Genomic DNA, 15,294 nt, shown 5'->3' with positions numbered 1-15,294 from the left:
AAGCATGAGTGGCATCCACTTCCTAGGCAAAATGCCTCTAGAAGCTCTATGAATTTGGATAAATGTCGATATAGATTGGCTTCAGGCCTTTCATTCAGAGGGTCGCTGCTATGAGTCGTGCTCGATTCAAAGTCAATCAACAACATTACACATTATCTCCCCCCTCCCGAGCCCCACCCCACAGTGTACCCCTTGTTCCAAATTGTCATCATTCATATAATGTCTAATCATATATTTCTTTTGGACATTTCTTCCCCTTCTCTGTTCTATTGCCCTGTTCATTATCCATTCTTTTATCATTCTTTCCCCAACACCCCCATGTCTGTCCCACTTTATAACAGTGGTGTTATACAATATTTGCCTTTTGTATTTTGAAATGCTAGAGCAAAATTTCTTTTTAATTCTTAAAGGAAGCAGGAATGGCATCCCCTTCCTAAACAACATGCCTCTGGAAACTACAGTTTTTGGAGGAACTATAGTTATTGAAAAGTTTCAGGTCTTTTCTTCATAAAGGTGCTATGAGTTGTGCTTGATGCGATGACAATCAACAACAACAACAAATGAAGACAAGAAACAGAAAAAAAGTAAATCTATCCAGTTTAAAGATATTTAGGGATCATTAACTTACATGCAGTCATTAAGTTTTATGCAGAACATAAAAAATTTATTATTATTATTATTACAAATACTACATATTGGGGTGATGTAGCAATGGGCTCAAGCATGTCTCAGATTGTGGGGATGGTGTAGGATAGGGCAGGGGTTAGATCTATTGTTCATAGAATTGCTGTGTCACAGAGAGAGCTCTACTGGCCTAATGGTTAGAAAGTTATGCTACCAAGTCAATGGTGGGTGATTTTAATCTGCAGCCCGCAGGCCTGGTTTTAAATGTTTTTGGTCAAATATTCTTCTAAGTGGTAAAGCACTGGTCTTTCAATTTGCTGTACAGAGGTAACTTGTGGTTGATGTGATGCTAAAAACACTGTGACACCGATGTGTTAAATATGATAATGGTTACCCATTGTGGACAGTGTTTGATGGAGCTCCCTGATTAAAATAAGCTTGGAAGCAGGAATGGCATCCACTTCCAAAACAGCTTGCCTCCAGAAACTCTATGAACTTAGAGAAACAATGGAAGTTATATAAGTGTTCATGTCTTTCTTTCACAGGGTTGCTATGAGTTGTCCATAACTCAATAGCACTTAACAACAACCACAACTATATATTGGGACTTTCTATATACTGGGACTTTCAAGCACTATGATTGGCATTTGAAATCTATCCTTTAATATGATCTTATGTGGTTTATTTGAATCTCTTTTACAGATGAGGAAACTGAGGTATACAGAGATTATATAATTTGTCCAAGGTCACTAAGTAGTAAGAGAAAGCAGAGTTGGGGTTTGGACCTTTAATCAACCTGCATGAAGAAAATGAGATTTAACAAGGCTGTTAAGTTTAATTTTGAGAGCATTAATTATAGAGATAGAGATTAATATACCTTTTTCAAAGTTCAGCTACTCCTTTTGGAGCACCTCAAGAGAACGACACTTTCTTCTTTCATTTCTTTTCCCTAAACAACTCCCATGGCTAAATATTTAACTGGCCCATGGTTACATTGGAGATGGCAGGGTTGGCACAAGATAGAGCAGCATTTAGGGCTCTTGTACATAGGGTCACAATGAGTCACAAGCAACTCGACAGTACATAACAACAACAAACAACATGGTTACGTGTGTCAAAGCAGAATCTGTTGTTTCACCGGGTATTCAAGAACTGATTTTAAGAAAAAATTTAACAGGTCTTTCCTCTACGATGCCTCTGGGTGGACTTTTGATTAGTAGCCAAGCATTTTAACTATTTGTACTACTAAGTGGACAAAGGTACAATAATTACAATATTAAAAGAACTCTTAAAACTCAGCAACAAAATGACAATCAAACTCAAGTATGGGGAAAAGATTTTCTCTCATTTCTCCAAAGAGAAAATTCTAACAATGGCTTATAAGCAGAGGAAAAGATACTCAATATCATTTAGCAATCAAGGAAATACAACCACAATTAGCTATCACTTCGGATTAACTTGTTATTCTTAGGTGTCATTCAGTTAAGTATGACTCATGACAGCAGAAGAAATGTTCAAAATTCCTAGCTCTAAGAGAGATGCAAATCAAAACAACTATGAGATATCATCTCACCCAAGTCAGAATAGCAAAATTTAACAGAACAGCAAGCAACAAATGCTGGCGAGGTTGTGGAGAAACTGGAACCCTTATTTGCTGTTGGTGGGAGTTTAAAATGGTGCAACCACTGTGGAAGGCGGTATGGCGCTTTCTCAAAAAGTTGCAAATAGAGATACCATTTGACCCAGCAATTCCACTGCTGGGAATATATCCCAAAGAGACCATAACAGACATCCCAGCAGATATATGCACACCCATGTTTATCTGGGTTTTGTTCACAATAGCAAGGAGTTGGAAACAACCTAAGTGCCCATCAACAAACGAATGGATAGACAAACTGTGGTATAGTCACACAATGGCATACTACACTGCATTGAAAAACAAGGAACTCATGCAATATTATTCAAAATGGGTGACTCTGGGGGACATTATGCTGAGTGAAGTATCTCAGTCACAAAAGGACAAATACTGCATGGTGTCACTTGTAAAACAGGACTGACATTGGGTTTGGGGAAAGACTGAAAAAGATGGGTTCAATAATGATACTGCATTAAAACAGATGAGGGAGAAAACTCTTCAAAAGGGATATGTGATTAGGTATTTTTGTCATGATGGGAGCTCAGAATGAAGGCTGTATAGTGGAGTGGACTGGGGGGAGGGATTGTAAAACAAGGAAACAATTTTTCTTTTACTTTTCCAGGAGGGTAGTATACTGGAAGGGAGGGTGAGGAGGGGAGAAACGTGCAACAGTGAAGGAATGGAACAAATAAAAAAAAGGAAAAACAATGCATTTGTAAACTACACAATATTGATAAGCACAGGTGACATCATACTGAGTGAAACATTCAGTCACAGAAAGACAAATACTGCATAATATGCTGTTGTAAAAAAGAACTGATATGACAGGGTTGGAGGGAAATAGGAAAAGCGTGGATAAATAATGAAATATGCATTGGAACAGAGGAGGGAAAGATCTGTCTGAAAGGATTATATGATGAGGCCTTATCTGTATGACAACAATCTGGAATGAGGGATTTATGGCAAAATGGACTGGAGGAGGGAGAAAACCGTGCTGCAATGAATGAATGAGAACTCTGTAAACTTTCATTAAAATCACAACCAATTTTTTTTTAAAGAAAAAGAGAATACAAACTTTAAATCCTAGGGACCATGCTAGCAGCATCACGGAATTCCCCTGCAATGCTAATTTGCATGTTACTTGGCTGGTGACAGGGATCAGTACTAGAGACAGCAGAGCGCATCACACAGGAATTAGAGAAGGCTCTCGGCCTCTCTGTACCATAGTTTGCTCAGGAGGATAAATGGCTCTTAATACACAATTTTCAGAATTTGTGTCTTATACTTATCTGGCATTATATGTTTGTTTATGCACATGAACAACTTTCCCCCGAGCTCTCCATCTCCTCTTTTACTTACAATGTGTTTAAAAACTGCAATCCATGCCAGGTCTGAAATGATCCAAAGGGGACTTCAGTAATTATGTTACATCCGAGATCTCTAAAAAATGTAAAAAATCAAAAGAGAAAGATAAGATATTTTTTCAGAGCACCATGTTTTGACAATGATCATAATTTGCTATGATGCAAAATCATTTCAGTACTCGCTACCTACACAATAAGGAAATCTCGTGGAAGATACTTGCTTCTCATTTAGACTTTTATATTTATACATGTGGTGTATACAGTATAAAACAGTAAAGAAATGCTTGGACTGAGTAATCTTCATTCTAGAGACGGTTTCTAAAGCACAGTACTGTTGTCATTTGGGGCTGTGTAAGTTTCGGTTCCCTTGATCATAAAGACACTGCAAGTCTGGGCAGCACTCTGTTCTGTTGTACACGATCATGAGGTCACATGAATCACAGCCAACTCAACAGGAACTAATAATAATAACAATAACAACACATTTTTGTTGTAGTTGTTAGGACTGTTTTGTGTATTGCAGGATGCTCAGAAGCATCCTTAGCAGCTTCTAATAAGTTGCCAACAGCACACTCACAATTACAATAATAAACAATGTACCCAGATGTGGTCAAATGTCCCCTGGGTTCAAAATCATCCTGGTTGAGAACCACTGTTCTGTCACACTTATCTGCCTAATACTTTTCACTCCAATCGTTACTAGAGATACAAAGGCTTTGCTACATACCTTTAGAACCTTCCCACTGATTCAAGCTTAACATTTCAAAACAAACAGCAAAAAAGATTTGCAATGAGTTTTTATAAAATTTCTAAATGTAATTAATTTATAATTGTTTGTAACTTACACATACTGCAAAAAAGGCAATGCATCAAATGTCCCCCTTTCGATATACTGTATTTTATTACAGGATAAATCTCTGTGAAAAGTAAAGGAAGATAATGCCTCAGTTAGCTATTAGATATCACATTGGTAGGAATAAATGGTAATGTTCAGAGGAATACTGAATAAGTGTATGGCTGACATCTAAAACTTAGTAATTGTTGTCTAAATTTTCGAAGGTCCTTATCCAGCCCTCACTTCTGTTAAGAGTTTCACCTTCATAAAATAAACAACTATCGATCTTGATAGATTTTAAAGGCACTTTCTTCAGAATATGAAAATTGATTAGAAGACCTTTTGTAGTTGCATCAAAACTTAGATGAGTTTGGAGCTATGATCTATAACATGAAAAGAATAATCTAACATTTGTACACCTTTCTGACTGAGTTCTGTTCTTGGCCCCCTCAATACTAGAAGCAGCAAAGGATATTCTGTGACATAATTTGAAAGGAAGTCATTCTTCTAATAAATATAAAACTATGAGCTAGTTGAGGATAATACATTTATCATATCAATAGAAATTCAAGAATGTTGGTTGAGGATAATAAATTTATCATATTAATACAAATTCTAGAGCAGTGTTGTAGTCATCACACAGGAGAAAAATAAGGTAAAAGTGGATGTTTTTTTTTAAACCACCCATTTCCTGACTACAGTCAATGTTGTTTTTCCATTTACCCCATAATAGTCTTTTCCTTTTCACCTGGTTGGGTTAAATTGTCTTCTGGTTGGTGATTTCAATGTAGTTTTGTTCATAGGGTCGCTATGGGTCGTCTATGACTCAATGGCACCTAACAACATCAACAACAATCTTTACTGCAAAATCACCTTGGGAAGATTCACTATTCAGCAGTGGATCTCAAATAAGTATTGCCTAAGAATTGATTAGCTCTTCAGCAGTAGTTCTCTAATCAGTAGTGTCTAAGAATTTACTGAAGATGCAAAATACCTACTCTAGATCTAGTGAGCACTGGTAGCCTAATGGCAAGAAGTTGGACTTTAATCTCATAGGCATGCAGTTCAAAAACACCAGCTGCCCAGTGGGAGAATGATGGGCAATCTCCTCCAGAGGTAGTAACTGCCTCTGAAAACCTGCCACAGGGTCAGCTCGAGGTCAGTTCTGACTCAACAATAACAACTCTAGATCAACTGAATAAGTAAATATGGAAGGAAGCCCACAAGTGTGCTTCAGCAAGCCCTGAGCCCTGATTCTGATGAAGATGAAAGTCTGAGAGCCACTTGCCTTAGACCATTGCTGTAATAACATGGTTTCGCCAAGGTGGCACCTTAGTTTTGCATTCAAAGCCTATGAGATCTGGCTTCAGTCTCTACCTCCTCTTATTCTACCCAAAGGTGCCCATGGCATTCTTCAGACCCACCTTCCACTGCCTGTGTTTGCCTTTATCCTCCTTTTGAAAGCTTGGATTTTTCTTCCCCAGCTGACTGATTGAATATACCAAGTGGCTCTTGAAAGTCCTGCTCAAATAACATTATTTAGCTTCTGCTCTGCTCCAAATGGGAGTTTTTGCTCTGTCCTCTAGAACCTCTTTATATCTTTCAGTGCTCATATTGATTTCTTCTTTCCAATATAGTTCTTTTTATATCCCATTTTCTCTGAGCATAAATTCCTTAAAAGCATAGACTGTTTCTTACTCTCTTGCATTGCCTTTGATAATTAACAGTACAGTAACTTTGCAAAATATCAAAGTTTATAGCCTTCTATGTACAATGCATCTCAACATCAAGAAGACAAAAATCCTGATTGTTTAATTATCAGAGGCAACATCATGATCGATGGGGAAAGATTTACATTATTAAATATTTCACCTTATTTGTATCCACAACACTGTTAATGCCAGCAATGAGCGTTCAAGAGATCAGGAGATTCAGAATATCAGGTAGTGTATTAGGCAAGTCCACTGTCAAGACTTCTCCAAATTACTGAGGAGTAATAATACTAGTTTGAAGACTAAGGTGTGCCTGATTCAAACCATGGAGTCTTCCATCCACGCAAGAGCAAAAGAAATAAGAGTGAATGAAGAAGAATTGATGGCTTTCAGTTGTGGTGGTGCAGTTAGAGTACTGAATGTCCCATGGATTGCTAAAATAACAATCTCACATGTCTTGAAGAAAGTGTAGGCAGAAGGCTCCTTGGAGGCCAAGATAACAAAGTTTAATCTCTCATATTTGGGGCATGTTTCCAGGAAAGACTGGTCCTTGACAAGGACTGTTGTGCTTGGAAAGGAATATTGTGCTTGGAAAAGTGGAGAAGACCCTCAGTGAAAGAGACTGAGGTGGTGCCTGCAGCAATGGGCTCAAGTGTGTCAGAGATGATGAGGATGGCAGAAGATAGGACAGGCATGTGTTTCCCTCCAAATCATAGTTTTACTGTTTAGGGACCAACATGCCAGAGATGCAAGAACCAATTACTACAAAATTTGTTGTTTCCCTAAGACATAAAAGGTTTGATCATTTCAAGAACTACTTTTCTGTATCAGCTGCAAGCATCCACTAACCATTGGAATGTGTACTATACGAAGCTTGGCTGTGTGGAATATTAGACATTGTTAAAAAATGAAATGGAATGCATAAAGATTGACATTAGCAAGCTGAGATGCTTTAGCAGGGCCACTTTGAATCAGACAACCACACGATTTCTTATTCTAGGAATGAAGAACTGAGGAAGGATGGGGTTGAGGAAGGATGGGGTTGCAGTCATAGTTAAAAAGAGCACTTCTATGCAAAACTACAATGCTGTGAGTGACAAGATGCTATGTATGAGTCTATACAGAAAAACTTTTAATGCCACTTATTATTCAAATATATACACCAAAAGCAAAAGTCAGAAATGAGGATATTGAGGATTTCTACCAAATTTTGCTGTCTAAAATTAACCACACAAGCAACCAAGATGCATTAATAATAATTGGTTGCAAAAGTTGGAAACAGGGAAGTAGAATAGTAGTTGGAAACTTTAGACTTGTTGACAGAAATGAGGCTGGATTATGAATGATTGAATTTTATATATTAAATGATATATTCATTGTAATTAAAATACCATAAATGGTGACTACACAGATCTTACAGATGGACTGCATAGATTTACTCTATCTGTAGAAAGAATCATTGGAGAATTTCAATATTGCAATCAAAACCAGGGCAGGTGTTGATTTCAGAACAGACCATCAGTTACTTCTGTACAAATTTAAACTGATGCTGAAGAAGATTGAAACAAGTCCACAAGAACAAAAGCACTAACTTGTGTCTATCCTGCCTGAACTTAAAAATAATTTCAGCAATAGGCTTGAGGCACTGAACACTAATGATTGAAGACTACACGAGCTGTGGGCAATGACATCAAGAATATCATCCATAAAGAGAGAAAAAGGTCATTTCATAGACAGGGGAGAAAGAAAGGCAAACACAATGTCAGAAGAGACTCTAAAACTTGCACTAGAGCATCAAGAAATGAAAGGAAAGGGAAAATATGAAGTAAGAGAGATGAACATAAGATTTCAAAGGGCAGCTTGAAAATACAAAACATAAAAAATAGTATTAGAACAAAATTTGCAGAGATCTGGAGTTAGAGAATCAAAAGGGGAAAACTGGCTTGGTATTTCTCAAGCTCAGAGAACTGAAAAACAAATCCAAACCTCAAATTACAATACTGAGAGATGCTATGGGCAAAAATCTCGAATTATCCAGGAAGCATAAAAAGAAGATGGAGGGAATACACAGTCAGTATGCCAAAATGAAGTGGTTGACACTGAAATGTTTCAGGAAATAGCATATGACCAAACACAAGTAAACACAAGTAGTAATGAAGGAAGAATTTCAACCTGCACTGAGGGCATTGGCAAAAAAAACAAGGCCCCAAGAATTGATGGAATATCAATTGACATGTTTCTACTAACAAACGAAGCCCTGGACATGCTCACCACTCTATGGCAAGATAGTTGGGAACTGTCCAGTCAACTAACTGGAAGAGATCCATATTTGTTCCCTTTCCCAAGAAACATGATCCACCAGAATATGGAAATTATTTTTAAGAAACCCTGACCCACCATTAATGTTACAAGCAATGCAATACTGCTGAAGATCTTGCGAAAACAGTACATTGACAGAAATTTGCTAGAAGTTAAAGCTGGGTTTTGAAGAGGTCAAAGTATTTGAGATGTCAATACTGATGTCAGCTGGACCTTGGCAGAAAACACAGAATTCCAGAAGAATGTCTGTCTATTTGTGTTTTACTGACTATGCAAATACTTTTTCTGGAGTGTGAGTCATAAACTATGGTTAACATTGGGGAAAATGGAATCCCAGGCATTTAATATGCTCAAACAAAACTTATAGCTAGACCAAGAAGCTCTTGTCTGAACAGAGCAAGGGAACTCTGCATGGTTTAAAATCAAGAAAGGTGTTCTACTCTTATACTATGAATAGTAAGAAAGGAGTATTAGGGGCTAGGGAGACTCTAGTTTGAGGGCTAGAGCATTTACTTGAGTGGGTGATGGCAGCTGTGAAGTAAAAGAGCAACAGATAGGTGTCATGACATCTTCAGGAAGAGAAAGGAAGTGGCAGGCCTAAAACTGAGGCTGGCAGCTATAGATTGCAGATGTTCCCTGTGCTGGCACCAGGTTGGCTTGTAGAGACGGTCCCACCCAATGCTAATGTTTGTTCAACTTGTCTGTGCTTCTGCTGACCAACAGATAGATCCAGGTGCTGCAGCCCTATTTGTGCTAATCACTCAGGATCTTTGGGGGCCTGCAACCATGATACTTGTAACCTCACTGAGACCATTTGAGCCACTCTCAATTTGAGTGTAAAATGGTATATACCGGGTAAGTGATGGTAGCTGTGAAGAAAAGAGGAATGCTGATAGAGGCCTGTAAGTCATAGGAATGTTAAGAGGACTACAGAAGCCATTGTCCTTTGCTCTGAGGTGCTGCCCTCACACCCTACTTCTTGTATCCTCGTCTGTCCACCACACACAAAGATACGTAGAAAAACACAGGTAGTAGGAGCCTCTTGCTACTGGTATTTGCCCAGGCCAGCCTTCTCCTGACCCATTCAACCTAATAGTTTTAACACAGGCCCCTAGTTCCCGCACTGTGCCTTGCTATTTGGATGTTTCTGTTGGCTTCTGGATGTTTCCTCAGATCTCCCTAGGCTATCTTGCAACTGCAACCATGCGTTTGAGACATATCACTTTGTTTTGTGCGGGGAGAGGAGAATTGAGAGGGAGTCCTGAAGGCTATACAACCCCTTCCCCACAGCAGTAAGATCTGATACCTACTCTGTCCAGATTGAGCTGCTCATTGGAAACAGTTTTACCTGCCGCTATGTTCAAACAGATGCCAAATCATCCTCCTCTGTACTGTCTGAAGGTAGTCTATTCTTGGGTGCCTACCATAAGCCATGCTATTTGTCTGTGTATTGTCTCTGTTAGGCCATGAACTACTTGAGGGCCAAGGTTTGTTGGACTTATCTCTATCCTTTTGCCTTGAATCACGGGGATTTACCTATAAATAAATACTTTTCATCATATTCAGAATTCCATTAAGGTGAGGACTCAGTCTAATATGTATCTTTGTCCAGCATGAGGCAGTAAAGATCTGGTGTATGAATGAATGAATCAGAGACCTTTGATCTTCTGGAACTAACTGAGGTCTGGGAAAGTTCTGCCCTGGGAGGAAGATGATAGCTCCTTCTGTGGTTTCCATAGCATTCTAAAACTTGTCCTGGGATGAGCTTGTTCTTGTTTGAACTTGGTCAGCATGGATGTTCTGAAGATCATAGCCCAAGCCCCAAACCAAGCTTATAACTGGGTTTCTCATTTCACTGGCTTGTGTCTATTCCTGAGTATTCTCTACAGCTCTCACTGCACCATGACTGAAAGAGTGACGCTACATGGCTCTGGGTATTCTGAGCAGGTTCTGACGTATTGATGTCAAGTGCCAGAAGTGTTTTCTATGTTATAAAAATTACCATGACTGTGAAACAAGAAAGGTGAATAAAGAGCTTAATTCTGGCAAGAAAAAACAAACAAACAAACAAACAAAAAAATTCTAAGAAAGGTGTACATCAGAACTGTATCCTTTGTCCAACCTATTCAACCTCCATTATGAACAAATCATTTGAGAAACTGGACTCTATGAAGAAAAATGTGGCTTGAAGTTGTGTCAACAACCTGCAGTATGCAGATGACTCAACCTCATTTTCTCAAAGTGAGGAGGACTTGAAGTTCCTACAAAAGATCAAAGACTACAGCCTTCAATACAGATGACATCTCAACATCAAGAAGATAACAATCTTCACCACTGGGCTAACAAGGAACATCAAGAAGATGTAGACTGAAATTGCCAACCTCATCTTACTTGAATCCACAGCAGTCAAGAAATCAAAAGACATATGTTGTTGTTTTCCATCAAGTCAGAACCAGCCCCATAGCTGATCTTGTGACAGGTTTTTAGAGGCAGTTAATCACATGGGAGGAGATTAACCATCCTTCTCCCACAGCTGGTGGCCTTTAGGGTCGCAGTAGGCTACACAGCATGGAAAAAGTCTGCTAGTACAGATCTCTGCAAACTACTGAGGAGCAATCATGTCAGTTTAAAGAGAAAGGGTGTGCCTGATTCAGGCCATTGTCTTTTTAATCACTTTCTGTACATCTCAGAGCTGGACAGTTAGAAAGGATGACAGAAGAATTGATGCCTTCTATTGTGGTCTTGGAAAAGAGGTCTTGATATCCCATGGACTGATAAAAAAACAAAGAAATAGGTCCTGGAGAAGGTGCAGCCAGAGTGCTTCTTAGAGGCAGGGTTGAGGACACTTCACCTCACATATTTAGTCACTTTAGTATAAAGGGGGTATTCTTTGAAAACAACAAACTAGGAAAGGTGAAAGGTCAGAAAAGGAAGATAAGACCCTCAATGAGATGGATTCACACTGTGACTGCAATGAGCTCAAGTATGTCAGAGGTGATGAGGATGGAACAAGATAGAACAGGGTCCAAATCTGTTGTCCAAAGGATCATTGAGTCAGACTCAATGGCACATAACAACTACTTCCCTTAAGCTTTCTACATTAATAAGAGGAACATGTTTGCTAAAAAGCATCGTACAATAATGGAATACTATGCTGCATTGAAAAACAAGAAACTGATGCAATATTTTTTAAAATGGGTGACTTTGGAGAACATTATGCTGAGTGAAATATCTCACTCACAAAAGGACAAATACTGCATGCTGCCACTGTTGTAAAACAAGACTGACATCAGGGTTGGGGAGAGACTGAGAAAGATGGGTTAAATAATGTATACTGCATTGAAACACATGAGGGAGAAAAATGTTTAAAAGGGATATGTGATTAGGTATTTTTGTCATGATGAGGGTCCAGAGCGAAGGCTACATAGTGGAGTGGACCTGGGGGGAGGGATTGTAAAACAATGAAAGAATTTTTATTTTACTTTTCTAAGAAGGGAGTGTACTGGGGGGAGGAAGGGAAAATGGAAATCCATAGTCTCTCTAAATTTTTATTGAAATTAATAATAATTTAAAAAAGGAAATAAAAGCATTATGCGTAGTTTAATGAGGATTAATAAGGCACATCGCCCTAGAGTTCATGGGTAAGGGATAAAATCAAGCCTTTATAAAGGTAAAGAATTTGCTATATTGTCTCTTAATGTGCACAGATACTATGGATGTATTAGCCCTTCCTTAGTAAATGGACTGTCTTTCTTTTGAGTTTAACAAAGACAGAGATTGTGAGGAGGGCACAAAACTGGGCTGGTTTCATTCTGTTGCAGGGTAATAATGAGTTGTAACCAATTATATAACACCTAATAACATTTAAAAGAGTTGGGACATTTCTGATATGTTTAAATGGTATAAATATTTATGACTATACTATTTAAGCATCACTTTAAACATTTAGTTATCATATGGCAAAATATTCTTCTACGAAATTCTTAACACTAGTCTCTTTTCTTTCCTTTTGTTACCATTGAAACAGTCTGTTGAGTTAATATTTAAGTGTTAATTATTAAAACATATCCAAATTAATACCATTTTAAATTTTCTGTCCTTTAGACAATAATCAGTGGCTATCTTTAATTCCAGCCTCAGCCTCACATACATTGGGCATGTTGCTAGGAGGGGCTACTCCTTGGAGAGGGACATAATGCTTGAAAGTGTGGAGGGTCGGTCAAAGAGAGGAATACCCTCAAGTTTAACAGTGGGCTTTGGTGTGTCAGGAAGTGTGAGGATGCCACAGGATAGTTCAGGGTTCAGATCAAAGAGTTGATATGAGTTGCACTTGACTCAACAGCACTTAACAACATGACTTTAATCCCTATTTTGTTAATAAATCAACTTTTTCAAATGTTATCTTTCCTGTACATAGTAATATTTTAGGCTTTACCAGCCACAAATAGCTTCTGCTGCATATTTTTCTCTTCTTTTACAACCATTTAACACTATGGGATGTAGACTAAATAAAAACAGATGTTATAAAGACAGAAAGTTTCTATGAATGTCAATGTTAGTCAGATTCTATTATCACTGCTCCTCCATTACTGAAGAAGAAACTTCTATCTGGTCTATGTCTAACCTCAGATACAAATATAATATCTAACTGACTTACAAATACTGGAGAGAGAGTAGCCCTTCAAATGAGTCCTTCCGCAGTTCAGTCAGGAAATTGTCACTGAGAATTCTGGAAAATGAAAAATATATTTGACAATCAAAGTGCAAACTAACTACAACTGTTTGCTCTACAGCGCTACTGTGCATGACAAGAACTTCCGTAATGGTGCCACCTGGATGGTCTGTTTTATATTGAATTTAGCGATGGTGGCTTCTATTTTCATCCAGAACCTTCCTCTCCTGTCCTCCTTCTGTACCTCCCTCCCCAACCCCACCCCACAAAGCCCTATCCACTCTCCTACCAAACAGTGTATTTCACTCTTACACTCAAGATCACAGAGGCCCTGTTAGAACACAATCCTGCATAGTCACAGGTCTGCAGAACTAACATTTCATGTCCCCTTCTCTTTCTCCAAACATCCTTGTGGAAGTCTCCCAGGGAACTACCTCAGGGCTGCAAGTGAATGTATTTGACACTTTCCCTGATTCAGCACATTTGTCTTTTGAGAACTAAAATGCACAGAAAGCATAAAAGTTCAATAACCATAAAACAAGCACAATATAGACAATTCAACACAAGAACAAGGCAGCATCCCAGAAGCCTTTCTCTTTACCTTTTTTTTACTACTATCCCAATTTTCATAAGAGTTTCCTTGACTTCTACAAATGGTTAAACCTATTCTATGTGAATCGTAAACAACATGATTTAATATTGCTGCTTCTCTTGAACTTTAAAGCAAATCATATTGCAGACACCATTGTCTATTTCTTTTCTTTCACTCAACAGTACATTGGTAAAAATCATAATGTGGTTGCATGGAGCTGAGGGGTGATAGTGTTGCAAGGCCAATAAGGGAATGACTGGCTTCTGTGTTGTGACCAAGCACTTCTACGTTTTTTAGATTCAGCAGAGATGACTGGAAAGTAATTCAGGCAGATATAGAGGATCAGTGCATATTAATAGCAGAAATTGTGAGTCTAGTATTTGGTTGTTGTGGTCAGGTGGCCTTCGAGCAGAGTACGACTCAAAGAGCCCCTGTGAAAAACACAACCGCACCCTGTGCTGTCCTGTGCCGTCCTCATCACTTCTAACATACTCCCCAATTTCTTTTTTTTTTACTCCCCAATTTCTACAGTCACTGTATCAGCCCACCTCATTGAGGGTTTTCCTCTCTTTTACTGACGCCTCCACCTTTCCAAGCATGAGGTTTCTCTCCAAAGAATAGTCCCTCCTAACAAAATGCTCAAGGTGCGTCAGACAAAGGTTTGTCATTTTTTGTCATTTTTGCCTCCAAGGAGCACATGGCTTCACTTTCTCCAAGACCTATCTATTTGTACTCTTCTCCAATACTCTAAACTCAAAGGCATCAATTCTTCTGCCAGCCTTTGTCATTGTCCAGCCCTTAGAAGCATAGCAAGTGATGGAAAAGACCTTGGTCCGAATCAAATGCATTTTACTCTTCAAACTGACATAATTAATCCTCAGTACTTTAGAGAATCAAATGCACTTTACTCTTCAAACTGACATAATTACTCCTCAGTAATTTAGAGAAGTCCCTGACAACAGACTTGTGAAAGCAGTATGTCTCCTAAGCTCCTGACTGCTGGTACCAAAGCTGTTGATTGTGGATTCAACTAACATGAGATCCTTGACTATTTTAATCTTTTAACCATGTATCATTATGTTGCCTACTTGTCCAGCTGTACAAATTCTTGTTCTCTTAATGCAGGACTTAACTAATTGCTGGGGACTCATGCCAAGGAGCACTGGGGTCTACTGGCAAGAAGCTGCAACTACAAACCCAAAGACATGTGGCTTGACTCCACCAAGTGCTCCACAGGAGAAGGCTGGGCAATTTCCTCCCATGCAATTAACTGCCTCTGAAGACCCCCCTTAAGGGTCCGCTATCGGTGGGTTCCAACTCCAAAGTACACAACCAGGAGTGTCAGATAAAAAACTATGCCTTGTTAGGGATTTCTTCTCAACATCAAGAAAACAAAAATCGGGAGAATGCCACCACCAGACGGGAGAACGCCGCCGCCAGACGGGGTTCCACCGCAAGAGGGACCTGGAAGAGACCCGGGAAGAACAACAGCCAGCCACCTACTGTGGAACTCCAGAGGAGCGAAGACTGTGAGACCCCA

At 38.9% G+C, this 15,294-nt stretch overlaps 1 protein-coding gene across 1 annotated transcript in view; it reads right to left on the bottom strand.

The window, feature by feature from the left end:
• Window positions 1–15,294, bottom strand: part of LOC102851281 (leucine-rich repeat-containing protein 37A2-like) — a gene marked incomplete at its 3' end in the record, with an annotated part of 46,642 nt that overhangs the window by 16,989 nt on the left and 14,359 nt on the right. Inside the window, exons 3-5 of the mRNA XM_006889492.1 lie at window positions 13,148–13,219; window positions 4,470–4,541; window positions 3,620–3,700 (exon numbers count right to left, since the gene is read on the bottom strand). Of these exons, the coding sequence (XP_006889554.1) occupies window positions 3,620–3,700; window positions 4,470–4,541; window positions 13,148–13,219 (225 nt within the window). The remainder of the gene's footprint in view (window positions 1–3,619; window positions 3,701–4,469; window positions 4,542–13,147; window positions 13,220–15,294) is intronic.

Source organism: Elephantulus edwardii, unplaced genomic scaffold, assembly GCF_000299155.1.
Source record: "Elephantulus edwardii isolate Elephantulus edwardi_28Jun2011 unplaced genomic scaffold, EleEdw1.0 scaffold00077, whole genome shotgun sequence".
Lineage (NCBI taxonomy): Eukaryota > Metazoa > Chordata > Mammalia > Macroscelidea > Macroscelididae > Elephantulus > Elephantulus edwardii.
This window is presented reverse-complemented; position numbering and strand designations above follow the sequence as displayed.